General features: G+C 35.7%; 1 protein-coding gene across 2 annotated transcripts in view; it reads left to right on the top strand.

Moving 5' to 3' along the window:
- The window catches only part of RAB6A (RAB6A, member RAS oncogene family), an 84,136-nt gene that overhangs the window by 42,726 nt on the left and 15,172 nt on the right, over positions 1-26,238 (top strand). The window contains exons 2-6 of one of the 2 annotated variants that reach the window (XM_027039794.2): positions 703-761; positions 9,458-9,511; positions 10,892-10,997; positions 12,969-13,080; positions 20,375-20,468. In XM_027039794.2, the coding sequence (XP_026895595.1) occupies positions 703-761; positions 9,458-9,511; positions 10,892-10,997; positions 12,969-13,080; positions 20,375-20,468 (425 nt within the window). Of the gene's footprint in view, positions 1-702; positions 762-9,457; positions 9,512-10,891; positions 10,998-11,063; positions 11,170-12,968; positions 13,081-20,374; positions 20,469-26,238 lie in introns of both variants that reach the window. The other variant, XM_027039793.2, reaches the window with a different exon arrangement.

Raw genomic sequence — 26,238 nt, 5'->3', positions numbered from 1 at the left:
GGCTCTTGCCCTTGGAGAGTATGCCCATTGGTAAGGAAATTGCCAGTATTCCTCTATTTTTTATTTAGTGACACTTTCCTGTGGATTAACCTGAAAATACCAGTGCAAAGTAGTATTATGAATCTTTGGGATTGCCTTGCCAGAGAAGTGGAGAGATGTGATCCTGAGATGAGTTTCAATACAGTTTTCCTTGTCACTTCTTTGTTACTCTTAAAACATTGTAGTTCTTGTGGCCCTCCTATTCCTCCTAGGATTCTCCATCTTTAGTCTTTATATTCCCAGGAGTTTGATTCATTAAATGAAGTGAATGTGAACCTCAGTTTTTCCAGGTTACTGTCCAATAAGTGAATTATAATTTCTTCAGAGTCTAATCTTAGTTCTGTTTGTTAGGGCCCAAGTGAATATCTGCTTTCCCTTTTGTGAATTAGAAATGTCAACATAATTGATTGTTTTCCTCCATCTTTTCATTTTCCTCAATTCTTAACTATATACTCCTTACCTGTGCTCTTAATTTGAGAGATTGTTATCTGTTATTAGAGAAAGGTGTTTCAACAAACTAGGGGCTATATATCTTAAAATTATTATTAGTAGAACCATTGCAGATATTTCCCACTGACTGTAATTGCAGTCCTCTGTAGAAGAATGGCTTGAGAACCCAGTGTAATATGTTAACTAAGTGAATCTTTTTCCTTTTCATTTCAGTTGGAAAGACATCCTTGATCACCAGATTCATGTATGACAGTTTTGACAACACCTACCAGGTATTTTATTTTTGCCAATTTACTGATTGTCTCTATTTTGTGTTAGAAGTAATATTTAAGGACTTTTTAAAAGTTCACATTTACATAAAAGCACTTACTGTAATCTGTAAAATGCTTTATAAATACAGAGTATAACTGATTTTGCTCATTGTCCTCAGTCTTTTCACTTGATTTCTTTATCTCCTCTTCCAAAGTCCTTTCCAAAAGATTATTGGTAATTACCATTTGGGATAGAGGTAGGAGTGATTGTAGATACTCTGTTATGTGGTTCAAGCCTAGGATTATCTGACCTTTTGATCTACACATAAAGTCAAGAATAAATGAATAATGTAATTAGAAATCATTAACAGAAGGAGATTTTGGAAATCCACAAATGTGGAAATTAAATAGCAAATTCCCAAATAACCAGTGAGTCAAAGAAAAAAAAAATCACAAAAGAAATTAGAAAATACTTTGAGACAAATGGAAAAAAAAAAACCGAAACCACAACATACCAAAATTTATATGATAACAGCTAAAGCAGTGCTGTAAGGAAAAGAAGAAATACATTAAATCAGTAATTTAACCTTCTACTTTAAGAAATTAGAAAAGTAAACTAAACCTAAAACAAGCAAAGGACACATGATAAAGAACTGTTATCCCAAACATACAGAACTGTTAAAATCTCATAGTAGTAAAGAATTAACTCTTTACATTTTGACATGTTTTGATAGATGTGTATACCTATGAAGCTACCACCACAGTCAAGATTAAGAACATTTCCATCATCCTGAGAAGGAATTTGTTTTTAATTAAGCATTTTATTAACAACCATAAATATCATAGAACAGAAATGATTCATCCATAAATCTGACATTTTAGAAAAGTCTCTTAAATAAAAAACCAGTTAACATGTACTGTATATATTTTATTATTCTTTTGAATATCTCAGAAATGGTTTAGCTACTTCATAAGACATGAGAAAAGCGAGTTTAAAAATGAAAAATAGCTCAGTCAACAAGAATGCTTCAGTTTCTTTTGGACTCCTTTATATCATATATCCCCAATTTTCTAGGTGCCTACAACTCTATGGCTTATAGGCCTTACCTAGATGACCTTGTCTTTTGTACAGTATCTTGATTCTGAGCAATGCTCTGCCTCTTCTCATCAGAAAAACTACAAATACAAGTCTTAGAGACTAACAAAAATATTGATGTCATTGAGCCATATGTGGAAAATTCCTGAAAAGTGTAAGCTTAACTGTTTGGGAGTAGACCCAAATACCATAGGCTAAAAAATCTGAACTAGGGTCAGAGTCTTGGGCTAAAGACTCACTAGCTAGAGCCTATTTAGAGTTCTCTGGATGTTTCTAAAGGATTTTGTTACACTCATGGTCTCAGTGAAATTAAGTAGATCTTTCAAGCATATATTAAAGTGCCATTGCTGTTTCTTCATGCTGCTGTTCAGTCACATATATAAGGGTAGTGATGTTGACATAAATATAGTGATATTGATAGAATTTGACAGATAGGGAAGGATTTTGATTCTTTGTGGAAAAGTTGTTGCTAATGAAGCTAAAATATTGTACTTTGGCATTAACAGGAGACGTTTATTAACAATGTGAGTTACAGGTTTTTATAACAATTAGGTACAGTCCTAGATATTCTTTTAGTTTAGCTCTAACAGGAAAATTTGGACAATGTAGTACCCTAGGTCCTTATTTAATGAAATCAGCTTGACAATATATTAAGTATTACCTTTGAATATGAAGAATTGACCTTCTGTAGTTAGCTGCCAACTTAGTTATCAGGTGAAGAGTTCTTCAGTGAATCATTTGAAGATTCCCTATATACACCCCGTCACACACACATCAGAAAGACTTCTGAAATGACTAATTAAAGAGCTAGTCTCATTGCTAGAAATTTATTATTGGGCTTATAGGAGCCATGTGTAATGTATGTATCAAACTTAGTTTAAGTGAAGTTTTATTTTACAAAAATGATAAGCTTTAGTTAATAATTCATGTTCTCTGTATGATTCCTTTGCACTGACTTCATTTCATTTAAAAAGAAGGAAACTGGCCAAAAGAGTCCTTAATTGACCAAAATTTGGGCAGTATGTCAAAGTGAAAAAAAAAACCTGTTCTTTTTAAGTAGAGCGTCTGGAATTGATTCTCTTAAAGTTGCTCTTCTTATTCACCACTTATTTTCTTTATCCAGTTATAAACCCACAGATTTTTCTTTTTTTGTTTATTTCTGTTTTAGATTGATTCGTTTATTTGAGAAAGATTATATTGCTCAGACTAACTTCTGAGATTACTTTGAATTTAGAGGGTTTCTTATTCCAAAGGCTGTTACAAAGTGACAATCAACATAAATTCACCTTCATGGTAGACAATGAGGCCATCTATGCTATCTGTCGTGGAAACCTCAATATTGAATGCCCAGCCAACACTAAACTAAATAGGTTGATAGGTCAGATTGTGTTCTCCATCACTGCTTCCCTCAGATTCGATGGAGCCCTGAATATTGATCTGCAGAATTACAGACTATCCTGTTGCCTTATCCCCACATCCACTTCTCTCTGGCCACATATGCTCCTGTTATCTCTGCTGAGAAGGCTACCATGAACAGCTTTCTGTAGCAGAGATCATTAATGCATGCTTTGAGCCAGCCAACCAGATGGTGAAATATGATTCTTACCATGGTAAATACATGGCTTGCTGTGCACCTGGGTGGCTCAGTTTGTTAAGTGTCCAACTTCAGCTCAGGCCATGATCTCACGGTTTGGGGGTTTGAGCCCCGTGCCAGTCACTGTGCAGACAGCTCAGAGCCTGGAGGCCACTTTAGATTCTTTGTCTCCCTCTCTGCCCTCCCCCACTCGTCCTCTCTCTCAAAAATAAACATTAAAGGGGCGCCTGGGTGGCTCAGTCGGTTGAGCGACCGACTTCAGGTCAGGTCGTGATCTCACAGTTTGTGAGTTCGAGCCCCGCGTAGGGCTCTGTGCTGACAGCTCAGAGCCTGGAGCCCGCTTTGGATTCTGTGTCTCCGTCTCTCTCTGTCCCTCCCTGCTCATGCTCTGTCTCTGTCTCAGAAATAAATAAACATAAAAAAATTAAAAAAAAAAACATTAAAAAGAAATAAAAAAAAAATACATGGCTTGCTGCATGTTGTACTGTGGCAACATGGTTCCTAAAGATGTCAATGCTGCCATTTCCACCATCAAGACCAAGGGTACCATTCAGTTTATGGACTGGGGCCCCACTGGCTTCAAAGTTGGCATTAATTATCAGCCTCCCATTGTGGTATCTGGTGGAGACCTGGCCAAAGTACAGCCATGCTGAGCAACACCACAGCCATTGCTGAGGCCTGGGCTCACCTGGACCTGATGTCCTGATGTATGCTAAGCATGCCTTTGTTCACTGGTATGTGGGTGAGGGCATGGATGAAGAAGAGTTTTCTGAAGCCTCTGAGGACATGGCTGCCCTTGAGAAGAATATGAAGAGGTTGGTGTGCATTCAGTTGAAGGAGAAATGAAGGAGGAGAGGAGTACTAAAGTTAAAAATATCACAAAGGTGCTGCTTTAAAGTTGTGCTCTGATCAGTTTAATTTGTATGTAGCAGTGTATACTCTTTATATACAATTACTGATCTGTGCTTTAAAACATAATGCTTTGTTACAACCCACGCTGTCCATTTCTCTGATGGATTTGAATAAAGTATTTGTCTTAATTGGAAAAAAAAAACCATAAATTCAGGGTTGTATAGTTTAAAATACTGAAATGTTTAAAACAGCTTAAGTGAATTTTTCTAGGAAGATGGTGGTGATCAAATACATCCTTAACCTCTTTAAGTTAAAGCTTTAAATTATTCTACACAAAATTATACTTTGTTATATGGAAATAAAATCTGCACCCAACTCCCACCCCCCCCACCCCCGCCCCACTAATGGGACTACTTTTCTCATCCAGTGTTTGATTTCTTATTTTTAAATTTTCTTTAATTTTTAAGGACTCTTTTTTCTCCTATCAGAAGTATTGTCATTTTATGGGAGGTAGGGGGAGAACAGTTCCTTTTTTTTCAAACTGTGCTAAGAACACTTAATATAAAATCTACCTCCTAATCAGATTTTTAAGTATACAATACAGTATTAAATATATGCACAATGATCTCTAGAACTTGTTCACCTTGCATAAGTAAAATTTTATGCCTATTATAGCGATTCATTTCTGAAATAGATTCTACATAGTTTCTGTTCTAAGTAATGTGGCACAAAGATATCTAAGAGAAAAGTATACATACATACATAAATATACACATTCATAAATATATATAAACATGTGTAGTAATGGGATGGTTACCTTTCTAAAATGGAACCCATATCAGCGTCTTGCTTCTGGGATCCTTTGCCTTTCTTCATTGTTTTTACTTATCTCTGTTAGTCAGTGTTAGATAGACTCTTCTTTAACTTGTCCACTCTTTTCTTTCTTTATTCTAGTCTTTGCCTTTCTCAACACTTATTCTTGATTTATTTTCTCCTGCTAGGGAAAGCAGCAGCTAGGCAATAGAACTTTGTATGTTTGGACCACAAAGGAAGCTGATTATCATTGCTTGGTACAGAGGAAAACTTGTTTTCCTTACTTAGTTACTTTTGTGTAGGAAAACTCATGTTCCTTGAAATCATGATGTTGAGGGGTCTCGACTGTGTATGGAATCAGAAAAGGTGATAAACAGTTATGTAGGAAGGAAGTCAGACAAAATAGTAGTTTACATCTGCAGTATTTTATAAAATTGCTATTGGGGCAGATAAACACTGTTCTGAGTGGAGAGCATCCAAGTATAAATATCCAAACTACAGTTATCATTATTATCTTGATGCTGATGTATTAGGTAAGTCATTATTCAATCTTGAATTGTGTGCTCCCACAGTAAAAGTACTCAGTTTAATTTTTTGTCTTTTACAAAGTAGACTTTCCTTACCCAGTGAATTAATTAACACTTAAAATAATGCGAAGCTATAAATTAAGATATGTGGGAGAATTTTCTCTAACCTTTGGTTTCTTCTACAATTATTGCCTTCTGCATTTCTATAAAGAAGATGAGCAAGAGGCAGCACTGATGTCTCATCCCTCTTTTATGAAAGTTTGAATTAGTTCCACATCAGTAACATTTAAGATCCTAGAATAGCTGATAATGTTTAGTTTCCTAGCCATTCTTTCTATTTTTCCTGCTGTTGGCATAATTCCTGTGGCTGATCGACTTCTTTGCCATTGTAGTTCTGCTTGGAATAAAATTAACTGAAAAGAAGAGCAGGCAGGAACAGGCTATGCTTTTCAGGTTAATTTTGACCTTTATGAGTTCAGTGTATGAATGATGTCCCAAAACTAGGACAGTGCAGTGGAAGGAGGGGATTATTATACATTTTATCATAAAGTCTTACTTTGTACTAATTTTAAAAACATTTATATGTGTTGACTGTGAGATCTGAGAATGCATATTTTTGTTTGTAGCTATTAAAATTATTTTTGGCTGTTTATAATAAACATAAAATAACATTGGTAAGTGATATGAGAATTTTTTTCATGTAAAAGAAGTTTAGAGGTAAAGTAGTCCTGGGCTTGTGTGGCAGCTCCATGGTCATCTGGGACTAAGATGCCTTCTAAATTTAATCAGATCTCATTCATATATGACTTCCTTGTGAAGGTTGCTTCATGGTTACTGAATGGTTCCTGGAGTTCTGGGTGTGGTATCCATATCCAGGCAGGAAGAAGGAGAAAAGGAAAAATACCAACAGTGCACCTCTCAACTGAGTCAACCCCATTTAAAGCACAAAGAAGACTGGAAAATGTAGTCTTTTTAATGGGAAAAGTATGGATTTAAATAAATGTTTGATTTTTTTAATAAGGAAGAAGGGGAAAATGGGATATTTGTCTAGACAATTAGCTGCCTCTACCACATTATCTGATTAAATGAGGTTCTAGTAATGAGATTTCTTAAATGTAGCCCTATACCATTCCTGTATATTTTTCAGGTTTGTCAATTAGATGCTTTTGCACAATAATTTGAATTTATAAGCCCATTATTCCCAGCCTATAACAGAATAGGATACACACTTTCAGATTAAATGTCATAAGATGGAATTATAGAGAGAGAGAGATATACTTGTAATATGTAGTCACATAGTTTAGGATAAAGGAGAACGCTAGCTTGCTTGCTTGCTTGTAAGTTTGTTTGCTTTCTTAATAAAAGTCGGTATATAATTGAAATCTACAAAGCACTGCTCACAAAAAAAAAAAAAAAAAAAAAAATTAAAGATGACTTAAGTAAGTGGAGAGACATCCCAGGCAAAGGGATTGGAAGACTTAATATTAAGATGTCAATACTAACTACTCAAAGCAGTCTACAGAATCAGTGCAATCCCTGTCAGATTTCTACTGCCATTTGTGTAGAAATGAAAGAGTCAATTTTAATTTACAGAAGCCAGAATAGTCTTGAAAAAGGAAAATAATAATTGGAAGACTAATACTGATTTCAAAAAAATTTTTTAACAGTTATTTTATTTTTGAGAGAGAGAGAGAGAGAGAGAGAGAGAGAGAGAGAGAGAGACAGAGTGGAAGCAGGGAAGGGGCAGAGAGAGAGAGGGAGACACAGAATCCAAAGCAGGCTCATGAGCTGTGACATCATGACGTGAGCCAAAGTTGGTGCTTAACCAGCTGAGCCACCCAGGCTCCCCCAACCCCAATTTCAAAATTTACTGCAAAGCTACAGTAATCAAAATAAAGATAGACATATAGGCCAGTGGAATAGAATTAAGAGTTCATGAATAAATGCATATATCTATTGACAACTGGTTTTCAATTAAAGCACCAGGCCCAACCTATAGAATGGGAGGAAATATTTGAAAATTACATATCTGATAAGGGCTTGATATCTAAAATATATAAAGAACTATAAATCAATAATAAAATGACACAATTTTAAAATGGGCAAGGGAGGGGCACCTGGGTGGCTCAGTTGGTTGGGCATCGGACTTCAGCTCAGGTCATGATTTCATGGTTTGTGAATTGGAGCCCCACGTTGGGCTCTGTGCTGACAGCTCAGAGCCTGGAGCCTGCTTCGGATTCTGTGTCTTCTCTCTCTGCCCCTCTTCCACTTGTGCTCTGTCTCTCAAAAATAAATAAATGTAAAAAAAAAAAAAATTAAAAAACTAAAAATGGGCAAGGGACTTGAATAGACATTTCTTCAGAGAGGATGTACATATGACCAGTAAGCACATGAAAAGATGCTCAACATTATTAGTCACTAGAGAACTGTTAATCAAAACCACAAAAAGATTCCATTTCCTACCTTCTAGGTTGAGTATTATATTTAAAAAGAGAAACTAACAGATGCTGACAAGGATGTGGAAACATTGGAATCTTCATACATTGCTATTGGAAATTTAAAATGATGCTACTACTGTGGGAAGACAGTCTAGCATTTCCTCACAAAGTTTAAATAGAATTATATGGCTTAGCAATTCCACTGTTAAGTATATACTGAGGAATTGAAAATAGGAACTCAGAGTAGCCAAAGGATGGAAACAACCCATGTCCGACAGTAGATGAATGGATAAAGAAATTTTGGTATATCCATACATTATAATAAGTTATTGCTTAATGGGCACAGAGTTTTTGTTTGGGGTTATAAAAAAGTGTTAAAAACAGATAGTGTTGACAGTGGTACATCATTGTGGATGCAATCACTGCCGTGGAATTGTACACTTAACATGGTCAAAATGTCACATTTTATGATACATATTTTACCACAATTTAGAAGTAAAATCTGTCTTAAAAAAATACATGAGTGTCAGGGACGCCTGGGTGGCTCAGTCTTTTAAGTGTCCTAGTTAGGCTCAGGTCATGATTTCATGGTTTGTGTGTTTGAGTCCCACATCAGGCTCTGCTCTGACAGTGCAGAGTCTGCTTGGGATTCATTCTCTCATTCTCTCTCTCTCTCTCTCTCTGCCACCCATCCCCCCTTCCCTGGCGCATTTGTGCTTTCTATCTCAAAATATATAAATAAACTTAAAAGAAATTATATATATGTGTATATATATATGTGTGTGTGTGTAATTATATGTATATATAATTTTAAGTTCATATATTTTATATACATTATTTATTTGTATAATATATAATGTTTATATTTTATATATACTTATGTATATGTATGAAATCAGTGTCAGTAGGTTCATCAGCTGTAACAATGGTACTGCTTTGGTGGGGGATGTTGATAGTAGGGGGTTTTATGCATATGTGGGGGTAGGGGGTATGTGGAAAATCTCTGTACCTTTATATATTGGAAAAAGCTGGGCTTTTACTCTCAGCTCCATAGCAAAAGCTTTGTTTCCCTAGACAAGTTTTTTAACTTCTCTGAACCCCAATATTATTAACTATAAAAGATTAAAATAGGGATGACAATAGCTACCCTTGCAGAGATGTATGAGGATTAGAGATGGTCATGTAAAGGGCCTTAAAGAATCCCTTACTACATAGCACATGTTCAGTGGTGGAAGCCATTATCACTAAAAATTTTGGTCATTTATACTTAGCTGTGATATGTTTATTAATTATTTCTTCTAATTATAGAAGTCATAATTATCATTTGAACCCTAAACTGATGACTGCCATTAAACTATTATTATTATTTAATTTTTTTGTTTTATTTTGTTTTACAGGCAACAATTGGTATTGACTTTTTATCAAAAACAATGTACTTGGAGGATCGAACAGTGAGTAATGTTTTCAGTGTGCAATTTTCTGCAGCACTCCAGGATAGAAAACTGTGATCAAAGCTGTAATCAGTAATTGTCATCGTAAGAAGTTCTTAGTAAAGTTGACAGAGTTAGTGTATAAGCTTTGAGAAAAACTGTTATTACAGAGTGGTAGTACTTAGCATTCTGACTTAATCCCCAAGTAAAATGCAAAGGGGAGAGAAGGCCAAGTTATTGGAAAGCCCTGAAGGCCCTAGGCTTGCTAAATAAAATATGTCATCCTGATTTGGAAAAATGATAACAGATAGCATTGAGATAATGAAGAGTATTTTCATCAAGAAATTAGAGCTGCTAAAGACTTTTTGAGTGCTACTCTTGAAGCATTCAGAAATATTTCATTTGAATATCACATCATTTGTGAATTTCGAGATTTAATTTGTCAGAATATGATGTATACCAAAGTGACTGTGAATAGAAGAAGTAATATGTATTTATTTGTTGGATTTAGACACCTGTCTTTTGGAATGCTCCCTTTAAGCACAGTGTATTCCAGCCTATTGTCTCTGGAAGAGATTCCTATCAACTAAGCAGTGACTGTCTTAAATGCATTATTTCAGGACCTAGACCCAAAAAAACATTATTGTGCTTCTAATATTATTTCCTAGAAGTGTGTGGGTTTTTCTTTTATGTTTTAATGTTTAGCATGCCATTTCTTAAATTTTGAAAGCTTAGAAATTGCTTTGTAATAGTACAGTACTACTTGTTTTCAGGCTTTTCTTCCTCAAATGTAGATGTGAAAAAGTAAGAAAATAAAGAAATTTTTATGTAGAGTTGCAAAAAGATATTTTTCCTTTTTTGTTGGGTTATGTACAGTGTTCTGGGAAGAAACATGTGGGAGAAACATAAGCACAGTAGTCAAAGACCCAATTTCTGGACTCAATAGAAAAGAGATGCTTTTAACTTCAGAGAGGCTTTCAGAGAAGCATTCACTCCTTTACTCTGATAGCCAGGGCTGCTTGTTGACATTTACTTTCATTTTTCCCTTTTATGCTCACTGAACGTCAACAGAATCTACTTTTTGCTGTCTGGAAGGCATAAGATTCAAAGAGAGGTTATAGGGAGTGAAAAAAAGGGAGCTGTATTTCTGATTCTGTGAAATATTCCCCTATTGCCATTTTTAAGTCCTGTACCTTCAGAGCAAATTTTTAATACTATTCTCTTTTGAAAAAGGAAAGGAGTTTTGTGTTATTTTCATTCTTCTCATCCCTGCAACCTTTTGCATGAGTCTACTTTTTACCTCCTTCCCACCTTCTCCCCTTTAAAAACATTATTTCTTTTTTCTTTTTAGTATGAGTTTGGTTTTTTTTTTTTTTTTATTTATTTTTTCCCATCCCACAGATCAGGCTGCAGCTGTGGGATACTGCGGGTCAGGAACGTTTCCGTAGCCTCATTCCCAGTTACATCCGTGATTCTGCTGCAGCCGTAGTAGTTTACGATATCACAAGTAGGTATTTTGCAATGGGTTGACCTTTCTTATTTTTCTTGCTTGTTTGACTGATTTTGTTGTTAGGTACGATTGCAATTGTGGGACACAGCAGGTCAAGAGCGGTTCAGGAGCTTGATTCCTAGCTACATTCGTGACTCCACTGTGGCAGTTGTTGTTTATGATATCACAAGTGAGTGGGGGGAATTATGCATTTCTAATCTTCTTTCAACCTTTAGCTTAGCTGCATGCATGTTCTTGTCTTGTGCTTGTTTTCTATACTAGCATGTAAAAATGAGTTTTGTCATAGCAAACCTTATAGACCAGCTAGGTCAGAAATATTTGCTTTTGTGTTTGTACCAATATGCTTTATTTCCACTGTGCCAGGTTTTTTTGCCATGGAAATTTTCCTTCAGATCTAATCATGAATTCTCTCCAAGGCTTTCTTAGTATCCTGTTATCCCTAAGTCACACCATAATTATGGTTGGAAGAATGTCTCCTTTTTCATTTAACTTGATCTCAGATTTCTCTAAAATAAAATAATCTGCATTTAAGCCTCTTGCCAAAATTTTCAGATTCTCCAAGGCTCTCTGTTGAGGCTATTAAAAGCTTCTGCTAGCCAACTTTTCTCTGCTTTCCACTTCCAGCCATCCTCTCTCTAGAGAAGGCAGAGAAAACATGTAATGTACAGTTTTCTATTAATCATTTTCATTTGAATCACATCTGGATTCTGTGACTGACTTTTTTTGCTAACAAATTACACTTTCATTTCTCTCCAAAAAGAAATTTTAAATAGGAGACTAAAACAAGTGATGATCTTCCTTTTTCTTTTCCCTAAAGACTGAATAATGTCTTTGGCATTTTAAGTGCCTGTAAATTTCCCACAGAACATGGTGACTGACAGAAATGCTCTCTGATTAAAATTGTCTTTGTAAATTGGTTTATTATATATATCAGGCAATATTAAGCCATCATTCCATATAGTAGTCCATAATTTGTAGGAAAACCAGAATAGTGTCACATCTTAGACTTATTTCAAAAAGAGTGTTACATATACAAACTATTGATTTGCGTTAGTGATACTATACATTTTTGTATATCTGCTAGAAGTCATACCTACTTAATAATTGCAATGGCAGGATTATAAGTTATAAGTTTGCATTCAGAGACCTTTGGGGGGGTGGGGTATGTGCTATATGCAATCTTTCTTTTCTTGAAGCTTTACTTTGGGTTGCTACTTGTTTAAAACAATGTATGTTCATTGTGCATTGACAAGTTTTGCAGCTTTAAAATGTTTGTGCTTACTTTAACCAAATCAAGTGAAACCTGGTGTCTTTTTCTTTAAAAATGCACATGTGGTTAAAATATTAGTAAACTGTTTTCTGGAGCTGCTATAAAAAGTGTTTAAGTATTCTACTTAGAATTGGGTGCTAGGAAAGATGGATTTTGTTACAAGTGATTCTGGTGCATTAAACTAATAAACTTCAAGTTAAAGTGATCACAAACTGAACAAGCCGTGCAAACAGTGGTGTTTAAAGCTATTTAAAGCTTTACAAATTTTCTGGATGTGTTGGGATTTACTGGCTGACATACTTTTGGAGATGCTTTCTTTGTCATGTTGGGTATGTGTAAGTAATCAAAAAAACGTTGTGGCAATGTGACACCATGTTATCTGCCGTAGCTGTCCGTAAATTTTAAAACGCTTTTTTTTTAAAAATTTTTATTATATATGGTACATTGCATTCATTTGGTCATGTTCAAAATTTTTATACTATAAAAGGAACTTTGAGGACTTTATTTTTGTGATTTGTCACTGACAGTTGTACTCAGATAAAATGGAGTTATGTTGCAGGCACATTAAAAGTGGGTCCTAATGTGCCACCCCCCCTCCAACTTCCAGGGTTTGTTTTCGTTTATTTTTGTTTTTTTAGTCTGTCACTTGGGGAGACTTTGCGGTAACACTAATCTCTCTGTCCACCCTCCTATACCAGATGTTAACTCATTCCAGCAAACTACAAAATGGATTGATGATGTCAGAACAGAAAGAGGAAGTGATGTTATCATCATGCTAGTAGGAAATAAAACAGATCTTGCTGACAAGAGGTATAGAGTGATTTTGTATGTGTATCAAATGTTTGATTTCTTCCTTAAACAACCTGTTATTTTTATTACTAAAGAATTGTTTTGAAAGGAGACATGTTTAATTCTTAAGTTTATACCCCCCTTTTCTTCAGTGTGAGAACCTGAAATATAAATGTAAACATTGAACATTTCCTTAAAGGAAAATGAGTTTTTTTGTTTTGTGTAAGCCCGTGTGTAAATAGTTCTTGTGCAAGATTGTTTACATGTGGGGGGAAACAAAGATTGTTTACACACGAAGCTGGTAACTATTTTGCATTTTTTAGGCCTCATAAACATGAGCAGTATTTTGTTAAAGGACAAAATGTTTGAGGAAACAAATCCTATCTTTAAAAATTATTCATAATGATTAAATGCACACTCTTTTGGTAGACTTCTTATAAATATTCATTATAATTCAGTGGTGTAGTTTTTCTTTTCTTTTTATAAGTTGTATGGTTGAACCAGACTGTGTAGTTGAACTGAATAGCTTGATTGTAATACCTTAGTCAAATGAGCAAAGCCATATTCAAGTCACAGGATGCAAAATTATTAACATTCACTGTAGAGCCCATGGCTTGAATATCTGCCTTCAGCATCCTAAGTAATCTACTGGATAGTCTTTCTGCTTTAAATAGTCTTGACCATTTCACTTAATAGTAGAAGCTTTTACTATTGCTGTTTGTTTATTCATGAGACGGATATTGAAATTCGGGTATTGAATTTGTACTATTAATTAAAATGTTGCAAAGAAATCCAATATGTTCCAAGGCTTGTGCAAATGTTAAGCCCATTTCTTCCCATGGTACTTCATTTGGAATTGGCAGTACAGTGACAAAAAAGTTTTTCTTGATTTAAAAGTAAACTCAGAGTATAATCATCTTTCCTTTATGAAAATAATTGTTTGGACATCAATTGGCATCATAAATTTTCACTATTTTATTTATCTACACTATGAGAATTTAAAGATGATATAGGTATATATTCTTCTAGTAGAGACTCTCTAGTTCTTTTATTTTCTTTTTTAATGTTTATTTTGAGAGAGAGAGAGAGTGCGTGCGCGTGTGTGCAGGGGAGGGGCAGAGAGAAAGAGGGAGAGAAAATCCCAAGCAGGCTCCACACTGTCATCATGGAGCCCAACGCAGGGCTTGATCCCATGAACTGTGAGATCATGACCTGAGCTGAAATCAAGAATTGGATGCTTAACTGACTGAGCACCACCCCCCCAATACTTTAATTTTTAAATAGAAAAATTGTGTATCTGAATTGTTTTGTTTTAACAGGTAGAGTTAGCCAAATGGATGAGTATATCATCTTTTATCTTATTATGTAATATTTCAGTTGAGTACACAAATGCTAGAAAATTATACTTGAAGTAATTTTTTCTTCAAGGTAATGTATGTCCATTGGTTTGGAATTACTGCCTTTCTCAGCAATTTTTGTCAGACTATCACCCTTCAACTGTTAACATTTTTTAAAAATTAAAGCCTTGTTCATTCCACTAAATTAATTTTAAAATGAGAAAAAGATTTAAATGTTTGTTAAAAAAGAATTAGAAGAAAAATGTTTTGGTAGTGAGTGGGTGACCTTTTATAAGCATGACATGAAGAGCGCCTGGGTGGCTCAGTGGGTTAAGTGTCTGACTTTGGTTCAGGCCATGATCTCACTGTTCAATAGTTTGAGCCCCACATTGAGCTCTGTACTGACAGCTCAGAGCCTGGAACCTGCTTCAGATTCTGTGTCTTCCTCTCTTTGCCCCTCCCCCACTCACATTCTATCTCTCTCTGTCTCAAAAACAAACATTAAAAAATACTGTTTTTAATAAGGGGAGCCTGGGTAGCTCAGTTGGTTGAGCATCTGACTTCGGCTCAGGTCATGATCTCATGGTTCATGAGTTCGAGCCCTGTGTCAGGCTCTGTGCTGACAACTCGGAGCCTGGAGCCTGCTTCGGATTCTATGTCTCCCTCTCTCTCTGCCCCTCCCCTGCTCATGATCTGTCTCTCTCTGTCTCAAAAATAAATAAACATAAAAAAATTAAATAAAAAATATTGTTTTTAATAAAAATTTTTTCTTAGAATCATGACATGAAACCTTAAAGCCATAAAGACAAAGATTGGTTAAGTCTGAATATTATCGATATGAAGATCATATTTACCTGTTAGATCAACCGTTATTCAGAAGATTGATAATACACAGTATTGACAAGAATTTAATAAACAAGAACTCTTCATATACTGAAAATGTAACTAATATATTGGGATGAAGCAGTTTAACAGTATCAGAATTTAAAATACTCATGGACTCAAACCCACCTCCAGTAATTGCACAGATACACCTGCACAAATGTGGGGAAAAAAATGAACATATAAGAATGTTTATTTCAGGGGCGCCTGGGTGGCTCAGTCAGTTAAGCGTCTGACTTCGGCTCAGGTCATGATCTCACAGTTTGTGTGTTCGAGCCCCACGTTGGGCTGTGTGCTGACAGCTCAGAGCCTGGAGCCTGTTTCAGATTCTGTGTCTCCCTCTCTCTCTGCCCCTCCCCTGTTCATGCTCTCTTTCTCAAGAATAAATAAACATTAAAAAAAAAAAAGAATGTTTATTTCAACATTATTTGTAATATTAAAAATTAAAATCAATCTAAATGTCCATCAGTAGCAGTAGCATTTTATAAATGAAGTACACGTAGCTACTAAAAAGAATGAGAGGAATTTATTGATGTCTAACACATGAAGCTTAAAAAATGATTTGATCAGTATGTATAGCATGATATTCTTTGTGTTAAAAAAAAAATCGATGGTAGGGGTGCCTGGTTGGCTTAGTCTGTTGAGCTTCCGACTTCGGTTGAGCTTCCGACTTCGGCTCAGGTCATGATCTCACTCGTGAGTTCAAGCCCCGCGTCAGGCTCTGTGCTGACAGCTCAGAGCCTGCAGCCTGCTTTGGATTCTGTGTCTCCCTCTCTCTCCGCCCCTAACCCATTCGCATTCTGTCTCTGTCTCTCTCAAAAATAAATAAACATTAAAAAATTTTTTTAAAGAAAATTGATGGTAGATGTATATATATATTTTTTCTTTTTTTTTTTTTAGAATAAATCTGTATAAGCATACATGGGACTTAACTGTCTGTCTCTACATCTTTGAGAAGGAGTAGGATTATGGAGGACTCTAATGTTAATGAGTGCCCTTTCTTTTTTTTAAAGGTTCGTTTATTTTTGAGAGAGAGAGAGAGAGAACAAGTGAAGGAGGGGCAGAGAGAGAGGGAGACACAGAATCTGAAGCAGGCTCCAGGCTTTGAACTGTCAGCCCAGAACCTGACGCAGGTTTTGAGCTCACGAACCGTAAGACTATGACCTGAGCCGAAGTCCAGTGATCACCCAGCTGAGCCACCCAGGCACCCCTAATGATTGCCCTTTTTAAAAATTACTTTGGTAATTAGGAGAAAAAGTTTTAATAAAAATGATTCAAAGATAAATGTCTTTATCACATTGAGAATTACATTTGTTGTGTGTAAAAACTTGTAGAAAAGACCAGAGTATATCTGTTTCAGTGTTTCAAAATAAGTGTCCTGATGCTCAATACTTTCTGTCCCCTGTAGCCCAGTGATTCCCAGATGTTTAAATTTTGAGAATCAGTGGGTAAATTGGCTTATTAGACCCTCTTTTAAGATTCTGGCTATAAAGATCATGGTCAACTTTTTCAATTTTTGTTTTTTGTTTTTTGTTTTATTTAAATTTTAGTTAACTTACGGTGCTGTAGTTGTTTCAGCAGTTAAATTTGAGGGTTTTAGATCCTACTTTTAGATGCTGTGATTCAATGAGTTTAGAATGGTATCCTTAAATCTGTATTTTAATGAATCGTCTAGCTGATTCTGACAAAATTATTGTATATGTATACCACATTTTCTTTATCATCCATCCATCGATGGACATTTGGGCTCTTTCCATACTTTGGCTATTGTTGATAGTGCTGCTATAAACATGGGGGTGCATGTGTCCCTTTGAAACAGCACACCTGTATCCCGTGGATAAATGCCTACTAGTGCAATTGCTGGGTCGTAGGGTAGTTCTATTTTTAGTTTTTTGAGGAACCTCCATACTGATTTCCAGAGTGGCTGCACCAGCTTGCATTCCCATGATTCCGACAAAATCAAACCACAGTTGGGACCATTGCTATAGCTGACCTTCAACCATTTGATTAGGGTGACTCCTAGTTTTAAAAGTAGGAAGAATTTCTCTGGAATCCTTTACATGTAGGATAGTCATTCACTCATAATAATCATTCATTCAGAAGTATTTATTGAGTACCACTTATGTTTCAGAAGATGCTACTCTAGGGTAGAATAGTAAACAAAAAAAGCCAAGTCTTCAAGGAACTTTTATTTCAGAAAATGAACCAGGCAAATAAATAAGTCAAAAAAACATAGTTAAAAAAAAAAAGCATGGTATGTTTGATAATGATAACATGCTAAAAGTACAAAAGAAAGCAGGGAAAAGAAATATGAAATGTCAGGTGTGAGTTTAAGATATTAGATGGAATAGAAATGGAAGACTTCATTGAGAAAATGGTGAGTTTTGAGTAAATATGCTAAGGAAGCAAGGGAGTCAACTATGCAGATATCCTGAGGAGGAAAAGGTTCTAAGCTGATGGCCCAGAAAATGCAAAATCCTTGAGTTGGGAATACATTTAGTTTATTTGAAGAACAGCAAGGAATCGTATATAGCTGGTGAGGAGAATAATGGAAAGTGTAGTAGGCAATGAGGTTAAAAAATAATAGTTTTTGAAAAAGACAATAAAGACCAGGTCAAGTAGGGCAAAGTAAAGACTCTGAATGAAATTGGAGGATTCATGGGGTGCCTGGGTGGCTCAGTCAGTTGAGCAACTGACTTCAGCTCAGGTCATGATCTCATGGTTTGTGGGTTCAAGCCCCGCATCAGGCTCTGTGCTGACAGCTCAGAGCCTGGAGCCTGCTTCACATTCTGTGTCTCCCTCTCTCTCTGCCCCTCCCCACTCATGCTCTGTCTCTCTCTGTCTCAGAAATAAACATTAAAAAAAAAAATTGGAGGATTCAAGCAAAAGAGTAACTTTTCATAAATCACTGTTTGCTCTGTGGAAAATATGTAAGAGTAGAAGTGAAGAGAGTAATCCAGGCTGAAATCGAAGCAAGAAATGATGATGACTTGGACCAGGATAGTGGTAGCATGTGTAGTGATCAGTGGTCAAATTCAGATACATTTTGAAGGTAGAACTGTTGAAGATATACTCATGCAATGGATAGAATACATAATGATGGACAGAATATGGGGTGTCAAGAATGATGCCTAGATTCTTGGCCTGATTAACTGTCATTAACTGAGATAGGGAGACACTTCATAAAGAGGTGGTTTAGGATGGAATATTATGACTTCAATTTTGGTCATTTTAAATTTAGAATTGCTATTAGATATTCTAATATGTAATTAGATGTCAGGTAGGCAATTGGATATATGAGCCTGGAATTCAGAGCAGCAGTCCAGGCTAGATAAATAAGTTTGGGATTAATCAGCATGTAGATGGGTATTTAAAACCATAATACTGCCTGGGATCACCAAGGGAGTAATTATAAATAGAGAAGAGGTCCAAAGAGTAAATTTTAGGGTGTCTGATAGAAGTGTTTTAAAGAAATGCACACTGTTGGGACACCTACATAGCTCAATCAGTTAAGCATCTGACTCTTGATTTTGGTTCAGGTCATGATCTCATGGTATGTGAGATTGAGCCCCATGTTGGGCTCTGCGCTGACAGCACAGAGCCTGCTTGGGATTCTCTCCCTCCCCCACTCTCTCAAAATAAGTAAACATTAAAAAAAAACCCACATTGTTGATATATTTAGGGCTAAAGGTCTGCAAATTGTCAACTTACTCTCCAGTGTGTGTTTTTTTTTTTTAATTTATACACACACACACACATACACACACACACATACATAAATACATAGAAATGAGAGGATAAAACAAGCAGATGTAGTAAAACATTATTAACAGGTGGATTGCTATATAAGAGAATTTCTGTGCTGTTGTTCTCTTTGCTTAAGAATACTCATTTTCTTCTTTCCTAACTTTTATAGAGAGTGGAGAATTTCTAGAATAATATCTTGTAGGCAGGAAGAGAGTGGAATCTAGTACAAAGGTGAAGTTTGGGGAGTAAGGACAGTTTCCTCCATAGTAGCAGGACTAGAAGTAGAATATAAGGGTACACACACATAGATTGGTGGATAGATGTGAGAGCTTGTGGAAATTCTCTTGCATTGCTTTGGTTTTCTGTGTTGTAGGAAGCTGAGTTTGTCAGCTGATATTTTAGATCCATTTAATTAGAATATTTGAATATTTATTACATATCTATATGCCAGCTAGGCACTAGGAACACCAAGATAAGTGACATAATCTTGTACTTAAAGAACATATTACAATTTGAGACACATTGATGCTAATTATAATGTGTCACCAAATGCCCTATAAAATGTATCAAGAGAATTTAATATACATGCCTTTTGACTCCACTTAGAGAAATCCACAAAATCTATCCTAAAGATCCACAGTGCATAAAATATTATGCACAAAGATATTTATAGCAACATTTTTCACAGTAGTATGAAATTTGAAAAAAAAAATTTTAGCATTTTTAACAGTTTGGGAGTGGTTACATAAATTATAGTAGCAAATTGACAAATTGTCCAGTAATAAAAAATTATTTTACATGAAGTTTTTAATCATAAGACTAAATGCTTATGATCTAATATTAAGAGAAAATAGCAGGCTATTAAGATTTTAAAAATAAAAAAATTACAGGATGAGGTCAGCCAAATAAAAGCAAATCATTAAAAAATGCCTTTTTAAAAAATTTTAGTAAGGTATAACATACACAAAGAAGTACCCAAATTTTAAGTGTACTGCAGCTTGATGAATTTTCAAACTATTCTTATCTGTGTAACCAGCACACATACGAGGGAAGTTATTTTCATAGGCATCTTGGTGGCTCAGTTGGTTAAGCATCCAGCTGTTGGTTTCAGCTCAAGTTATGACCTTGCAGTTTCATGGGTTCGAGCCCTACATCAGGCTCCATGCTGATGGCATGGAGTCTGCTTGTAATTCTCTGTCTCGCTCTCTCTCTGTCCATCCCCCACTCGTGCTGTCTCTCTCAAATAAATAAACTTAACAAAAAGAAAAGTTATTTTCAGAATCTTATTTATATTCTTTACAATACCATCTTGCAAAAAGAGGAATTTATCTTTTGAATTTGTTTTACAGGCAAGTATCAATTGAGGAAGGAGAGAGGAAAGCCAAAGAGCTGAATGTTATGTTTATTGAAACAAGTGCAAAAGCAGGATACAATGTAAAACAGGTGAGTGTCCTTAGAGTATGGATAGAGGTTATCAAATTGAAAAGAGATGTTATAAAATAATTGTGGGAGTATTCTCTAGTGTAAGATTTTCTTTTGGTTGGACAGCAGACCTCATGAACTAGTAACATGATAAACAGTGAAAAAAGATAAATGTGACACAGTTTTTGGAAAAAGAGAAAAGGCTTGCCAAACTTTTCAGATTGTGCACAGGACAACTATTTCATTATGATCGCAAGGTTGTAAACTTAACCATACCCTGCCTCCTATTGCATTGTTTCAAGGTAAAAAGTTTGTTTTTTTTTTTTAATTTTAGAGTTTAATGACAAAAGAAAGTACCATGAGAAAATGCCATGAAAATGGTATTTTGCTTGTGGTTGTGAAAGTATATTCTGGTTACTTTATCCTTAATAACTGCTGCTGTTTTAACAGTGTTTATAACAGCAGTGTTTTGGGGAAGCTGGAAAATATGAAGAGACCTCACATTATCAAACTTCTCTAAAAGATGGAGTAGCCAAAAACTGAACTCCTTAATTTTCTAGGGCTGCATATCATACAGAGTAGTGGTCCCAGATTTATAGGATTTTCAAACCAATAAATGATTTTTTTTATTTCTAGGTGATCAGTAGAAGGTTAAAATAAAATCCTATAAACTGAATAAGTTGAGCTTTAAGAAAAATTTTATATATTATTTTCAGTTTTGACACTTTCTTTCCCATCTCTCCTTGTCTTGAGATATATTTAAGTAATTTTGAACTGTTACTAATTCCCTCCTTGTAGCATACTCTTCCATGGCTCTAAATCTTTGTTCATGGTGTTCTCTTTGATTAGAATGTTCAGTTTCTTTCTTGACTGATAACGTATTCATCCTTTTAAGTTTCATTTTAGATGTCAGCTCTTCAAAGACATTTTTTTTCCTGACATTCTTTACCATACTGTATCTACACGCTATCCTGTTTAGCAGTAAATGAGTTTTCTGTGTTTTCTCAGGCCCCTGACCTTTGTGAAACCACTGTCATAGAAGTTACCACGTTATACTGGAAATATTTCTCCCATCAAAATTATGTACTCCCAGAGCCTGCCAATGTCTATGGAATTTAGAAAATGATATGTAGGGGCACCTGGGTGGTTCAGTTGGTTAAGTGTCTGACTTCAGCTCAGGTCATGATCTCGTGGTTCATGGATTCCATCACCATGTTGGGCTCTGTGCTGACAGCTCAGAGCCTGGAGCCTGCTTCAGATTCTGTGTCTCCCTTTCTCTCTGTCCCCCTCCCCCGCTCATGCTTTGTCTCTGTTTCTCTCTCTCTCACAAATAAACATTAAAAAATGTTTAAAAAAAAAGAAAGAAAGAAAATGATAAGTAAATGAACCCATTGGAACCACAGATAATTTAACATTTTGAGTAATATTTGGGTGCCTGGTTGGCTCAGTCAGTTAAGCATCCAACTTCGACTCGGGTCATGATCTCGCAGTCTGTGGGTTTGAGCCCTGCATCGGGCTCTGTGCTGACAGCGCAGAACCTGGAGCCTGCTTGAGATTCTGTCTCCCTCTCTGTCTCTGCCCCTCCCCCACTCATGCTCTTTCTCTCTCAAAAATAAATAAAACTTCAAAAAAATTTTTTGAGTAATAGAAGTAATTAGCACAATTATTATCATCTGTCACTGTTCTAGGACAAAGCAGTGGGTAGCCTCATCTAGCTTTTTCTATTACAGACATTTTGATAAGGATATGAGCTAGTTGCTTATATGTCAAAGTATGGCCTTTGGGACATCTTTCAGGCTGGGTTAATGTCTGAAGGGATTGCTGTGGCCCTCTAGTCCTAACACTGAGAAGTCTCATAGGTTTGGAGGTCTAAAGTCCTCAGCATACATTGGTCACTAGTGACAGCTAGCATCTTGATGATATTTAATTGCTTCTAAGTTTAGATAACTCTCAGGATGTTGAGAAAATGAGGTATGTCATTCATTTGCTATTTTATAAGCACATTATTTCTTAATAGTTTTATTGAAGCATAATTTCCATACCACAAATCACTTGTTTTAAATGAATAATTCAGGGTTTTCTTGCTTTTTTTTCTTCTAATTTTTAAAATTTTATTTAAATCCAAGTTAGTTAACATATAGTATAATAATGATTTCAGGAGTAGTGTTTAGTGATTCATCAGTTACTTACCCAGTGCTCATCTCAACAAGTGCCCTTCTTAATGCCCATCACTCATTTAGCCCATCCCTCCACCCAGCAACCTTCCAGCAACCCTGTTTGTTCTCTGTATTTAAGAGTCTCTTATGGTTTGCCTCCCTCTCTTTATCTTATTTTCCTTTCCCTTCCCCTGTGTTCATCTGTTTTATTTCTTAAATTCCACATATGAGTGAAATCATATATTTATCTTTCTCTGACTGACTTATTTTACTTAGCATAATACATTCTGGTTCCATCCATGTTGTTGCAAATGGCAAGATTTCATTCTTTTTGATCGCCGAGTAATATTCCTGTGTGTGTGTGTGTGTGTGTGTGTGTGTGTGTGTGTGTGCGCGCGTGTGCGCATACACCACATCTTCTTTATCCATTTATCAATTGATGGACATTTGGGCTCTTTGTATAATTTGGCTATTGTTGATAGTGCTGCTATAAACATTGAGGTGCATGTGCCCCTTCAAATTAGCATTGTTGTATCCTTTGAATAAATACCTAGTTGTGCAGTTGCTGGGTTGTAGAATAGTTAATTTTAATAGGTGTGAGGTGGTATCTCATTGTGGTTTTGATTTGTATTTCCTTGATGATGAACGATGTTGAACATCTAGGGTTTTTTTTAGGGAATTTATAGAATTGTGCAACCATTACCTCAATTTGATTTTAGAACTTTTTCAGCATTTGGCACATAATTTTTTCTAAAAGCCTGACCCATACAAACACTAGATATAGCTAGCCAGTGATAACGAAGGGAGAATTCTTTTACAAAACAATCTTACTCTGAATGCAAAACCTATTTGCTACTTTATTATTTCTCCTTATTTATTTGTTTTATTTTAATGTTTATTTACTTATTTTGAGAAAGAGAGAAAGAATGTGCAAGCATGAACAGGGAAGGGGCAGAGAGAAAGAGAGGGAGAGAGAGAATCCCAAGCAGGCTCCATACTGTCAGTAAGGAGCCTGACCTGGGGATCGATTCCACAAACTGCAAGGTCATGACCTGAGCCAAAATCAGGAGTCAGATGCTCAACTGACGGAGCCACGCAGGTGCCCCTATTTCTCCTTATTTAGATACATCTGAATATGTGATCTTGCTGAAGTGCCTAATTCTACTGGGACTTGATTTTATTGTCTTTTAAATACAAATATGATTAAAATTAATGTTTTCAAATTTGGAAGAGAGCTAGCTGCCTTCGGTTTTGTTTTTTTTTTTGTAGCTTCTTTCTTAACTCATGAAAACCATTACTTTGCATTTTATAGGGACTACCATAGTAATAGAATTTTATTTCAATATTTATAGACCTTTGCTTTGTAATCTTGCATAATTTAGTTAAGACAAAAATCCTGGAACCACTCTCCCTCTCCCCCACCAATTAAGACAATGAAACCAAAAAATGAATTTAAATCTTACGTTAATAAGCACATTTAAATAATAGGTTCAGATCTTCCCCTTTGTCAGTGATTAATCATATGGAGTATATTTCTGTCATGTGGGAAAATTACTGGTTGATTTTAAATTTTAGCTAAAAAATACATCTCATTATAATGGGTTGTCTTTTCCTTGAATTCGTTTTTATAAAGGACCTTAAAACTAAACAAATAGGGTATCATTTAAAGTGTTAATTATTTAAATGACTAGGAATGGAAGAAATGTTTTTTTTTTCTTGTGGTTGCACTCACAAACTACCCCGAAGTTTAAAAGTCAAAAAACATATCCTTTGATATCACTTAATATATTGGCCATATGGAAATATTTAAAAAAAATTTTTTTTTAATTTTATTTATTTTGAGAGAGAGAGAGAGTGAAGGCAGGGGAGGGCCAGAGGGAGAAGGAAAGAGAGAATCCCAAGGAGGCTCCGCACTGTCAGCACAGAGCACTATGTGGGGTTCAAACTCACAAACCATGAGATCATGACCTGAGCCAAATTCAAGAGTGAGTGAGATGCTTAACCAACTGAGCCACCCAGGCAGCCCTGAAATATTCAGATTTTTTAAAAATAAAGCCTAAGTCAAATCTACTTACTCCTGACTTTGGGCAGTAAACTTTGTGTGGCTGGAGTTCAGTGCCTATTTTGCAGATCTAATGTTTATCATGCCTTTGGAAACGTTGGCAGTAGGGGACAAAACCTTAGTGACAAGTTTTCCCTAAGACAGATGTTTTTGAAACTCATATAGCATACTATTGAGATTAGGAATGTGTTTTTCCTCCATCCTATTATCTTTGGTAGAGAGTAGAATACCTGATATCCAAACAAAGGTAAGAAAGTACAGAGGTTTTTAGAATGACACATTGTCCCTAGGAAGATCTCCTACCATTAAAGAATGGCTTAATGGTTTTAAACTTTAATGTGGATAGTAGTTTCCTGGAAACCTATATAAAATAACAGGTTCCTGGGGCACAACTTCTGCATATTGATTCAGTAAGTCTAGGATAGTGCCCTAAAAATCTACATTTTTAACACGAATTTCAAGAAGTTTCTCATGCAAACTATACTTTGTAAGAAGATCTATTAAGCCATGGAGATGGTTCAGCAAGTATGTCAAATTACTCATTTTGATAGGACAAATATTGATTCTCTAACCCTTGCTAGATACAAAAGACAGATTTCCCACACTTAAAAGGCCCTGTCTTGTGTACAGCCAAAATAAGGAATTAAATACATATCCCGGTGCCAAAATGTGCCTCCATGCAGTAGGAGAACAAACCTGTGAAACTCATTTCTTTTGACTCATTTGTATTCAAGTCTTATAAGCAGTCATTTAGATACCTACTCTTGTTGATTCTCCTGTATTAAGGCCCTGTTGTCTATTGCCTTGCCTGCTGCCATAGCTTATTAACTGACATCTGCCTTCAGTCTTGCCCCACTTGAGATTACTCTCCATCCTGCTATCACGGTCTTCGTTTTTAAATACACATTTGAGGGGCGCCTGGGTGGCTCAGTCGGTTGAGTGACCAACTTTGGCTCCGGTCATGATCTCACGGTTTGTGAGTTCGAGCCCCGTGTCAGGCTCTGTGCTGACAGCTTAGAGCTTGGAGCCTGCTTCTGATTCTGTATCTCCCTCTCTGTCTGCCCCTCCCCCACTCATGCTCTGTCTCTCTCTGTCTCAGAAATAAACATAAAAAAAAATTTTTTTTAAAAATACACATTTGAACAGGTTACTTATGAATTTTATCCTGAATTTTAAGCAAAGTCCTTAGTATGCTATGCCCTGCTATTCAAAATCTTGGCCCCCGTATACATTGCTATCTTGATCTTTGGCCACTATATACCCATACTACACTGCTCAAAGTCTCCTGGGTTTACTGTGTTCCCATATTGCCATTGTATGTTACTGTCCCTCTGTAAAATACTATTTCTTCTCTACCTGCTATTTGTAATTTAAAAAGTCAGTTCAAACATAATCAAATTTAGATTAAATACCTTTCCTAATAATTGAAGTAGCACTCCTTACTTTTAATATAGAAGTTTTCTTGTCAATTCTGCCTCCCACCATAATGAACTCAATAAATGTTCATTGAATAAGAGAATAATATGCTGTATTTTTTTAACAGATGCTTAGAGCTGCCATGTTATGCCATAAG

Source organism: Acinonyx jubatus, chromosome D1 (genome assembly GCF_027475565.1).
Source record: "Acinonyx jubatus isolate Ajub_Pintada_27869175 chromosome D1, VMU_Ajub_asm_v1.0, whole genome shotgun sequence".
Lineage (NCBI taxonomy): Eukaryota > Metazoa > Chordata > Mammalia > Carnivora > Felidae > Acinonyx > Acinonyx jubatus.
Note: the sequence above shows the minus strand (reverse complement) of the source record. Positions and strands in the feature narration are given on the sequence as shown.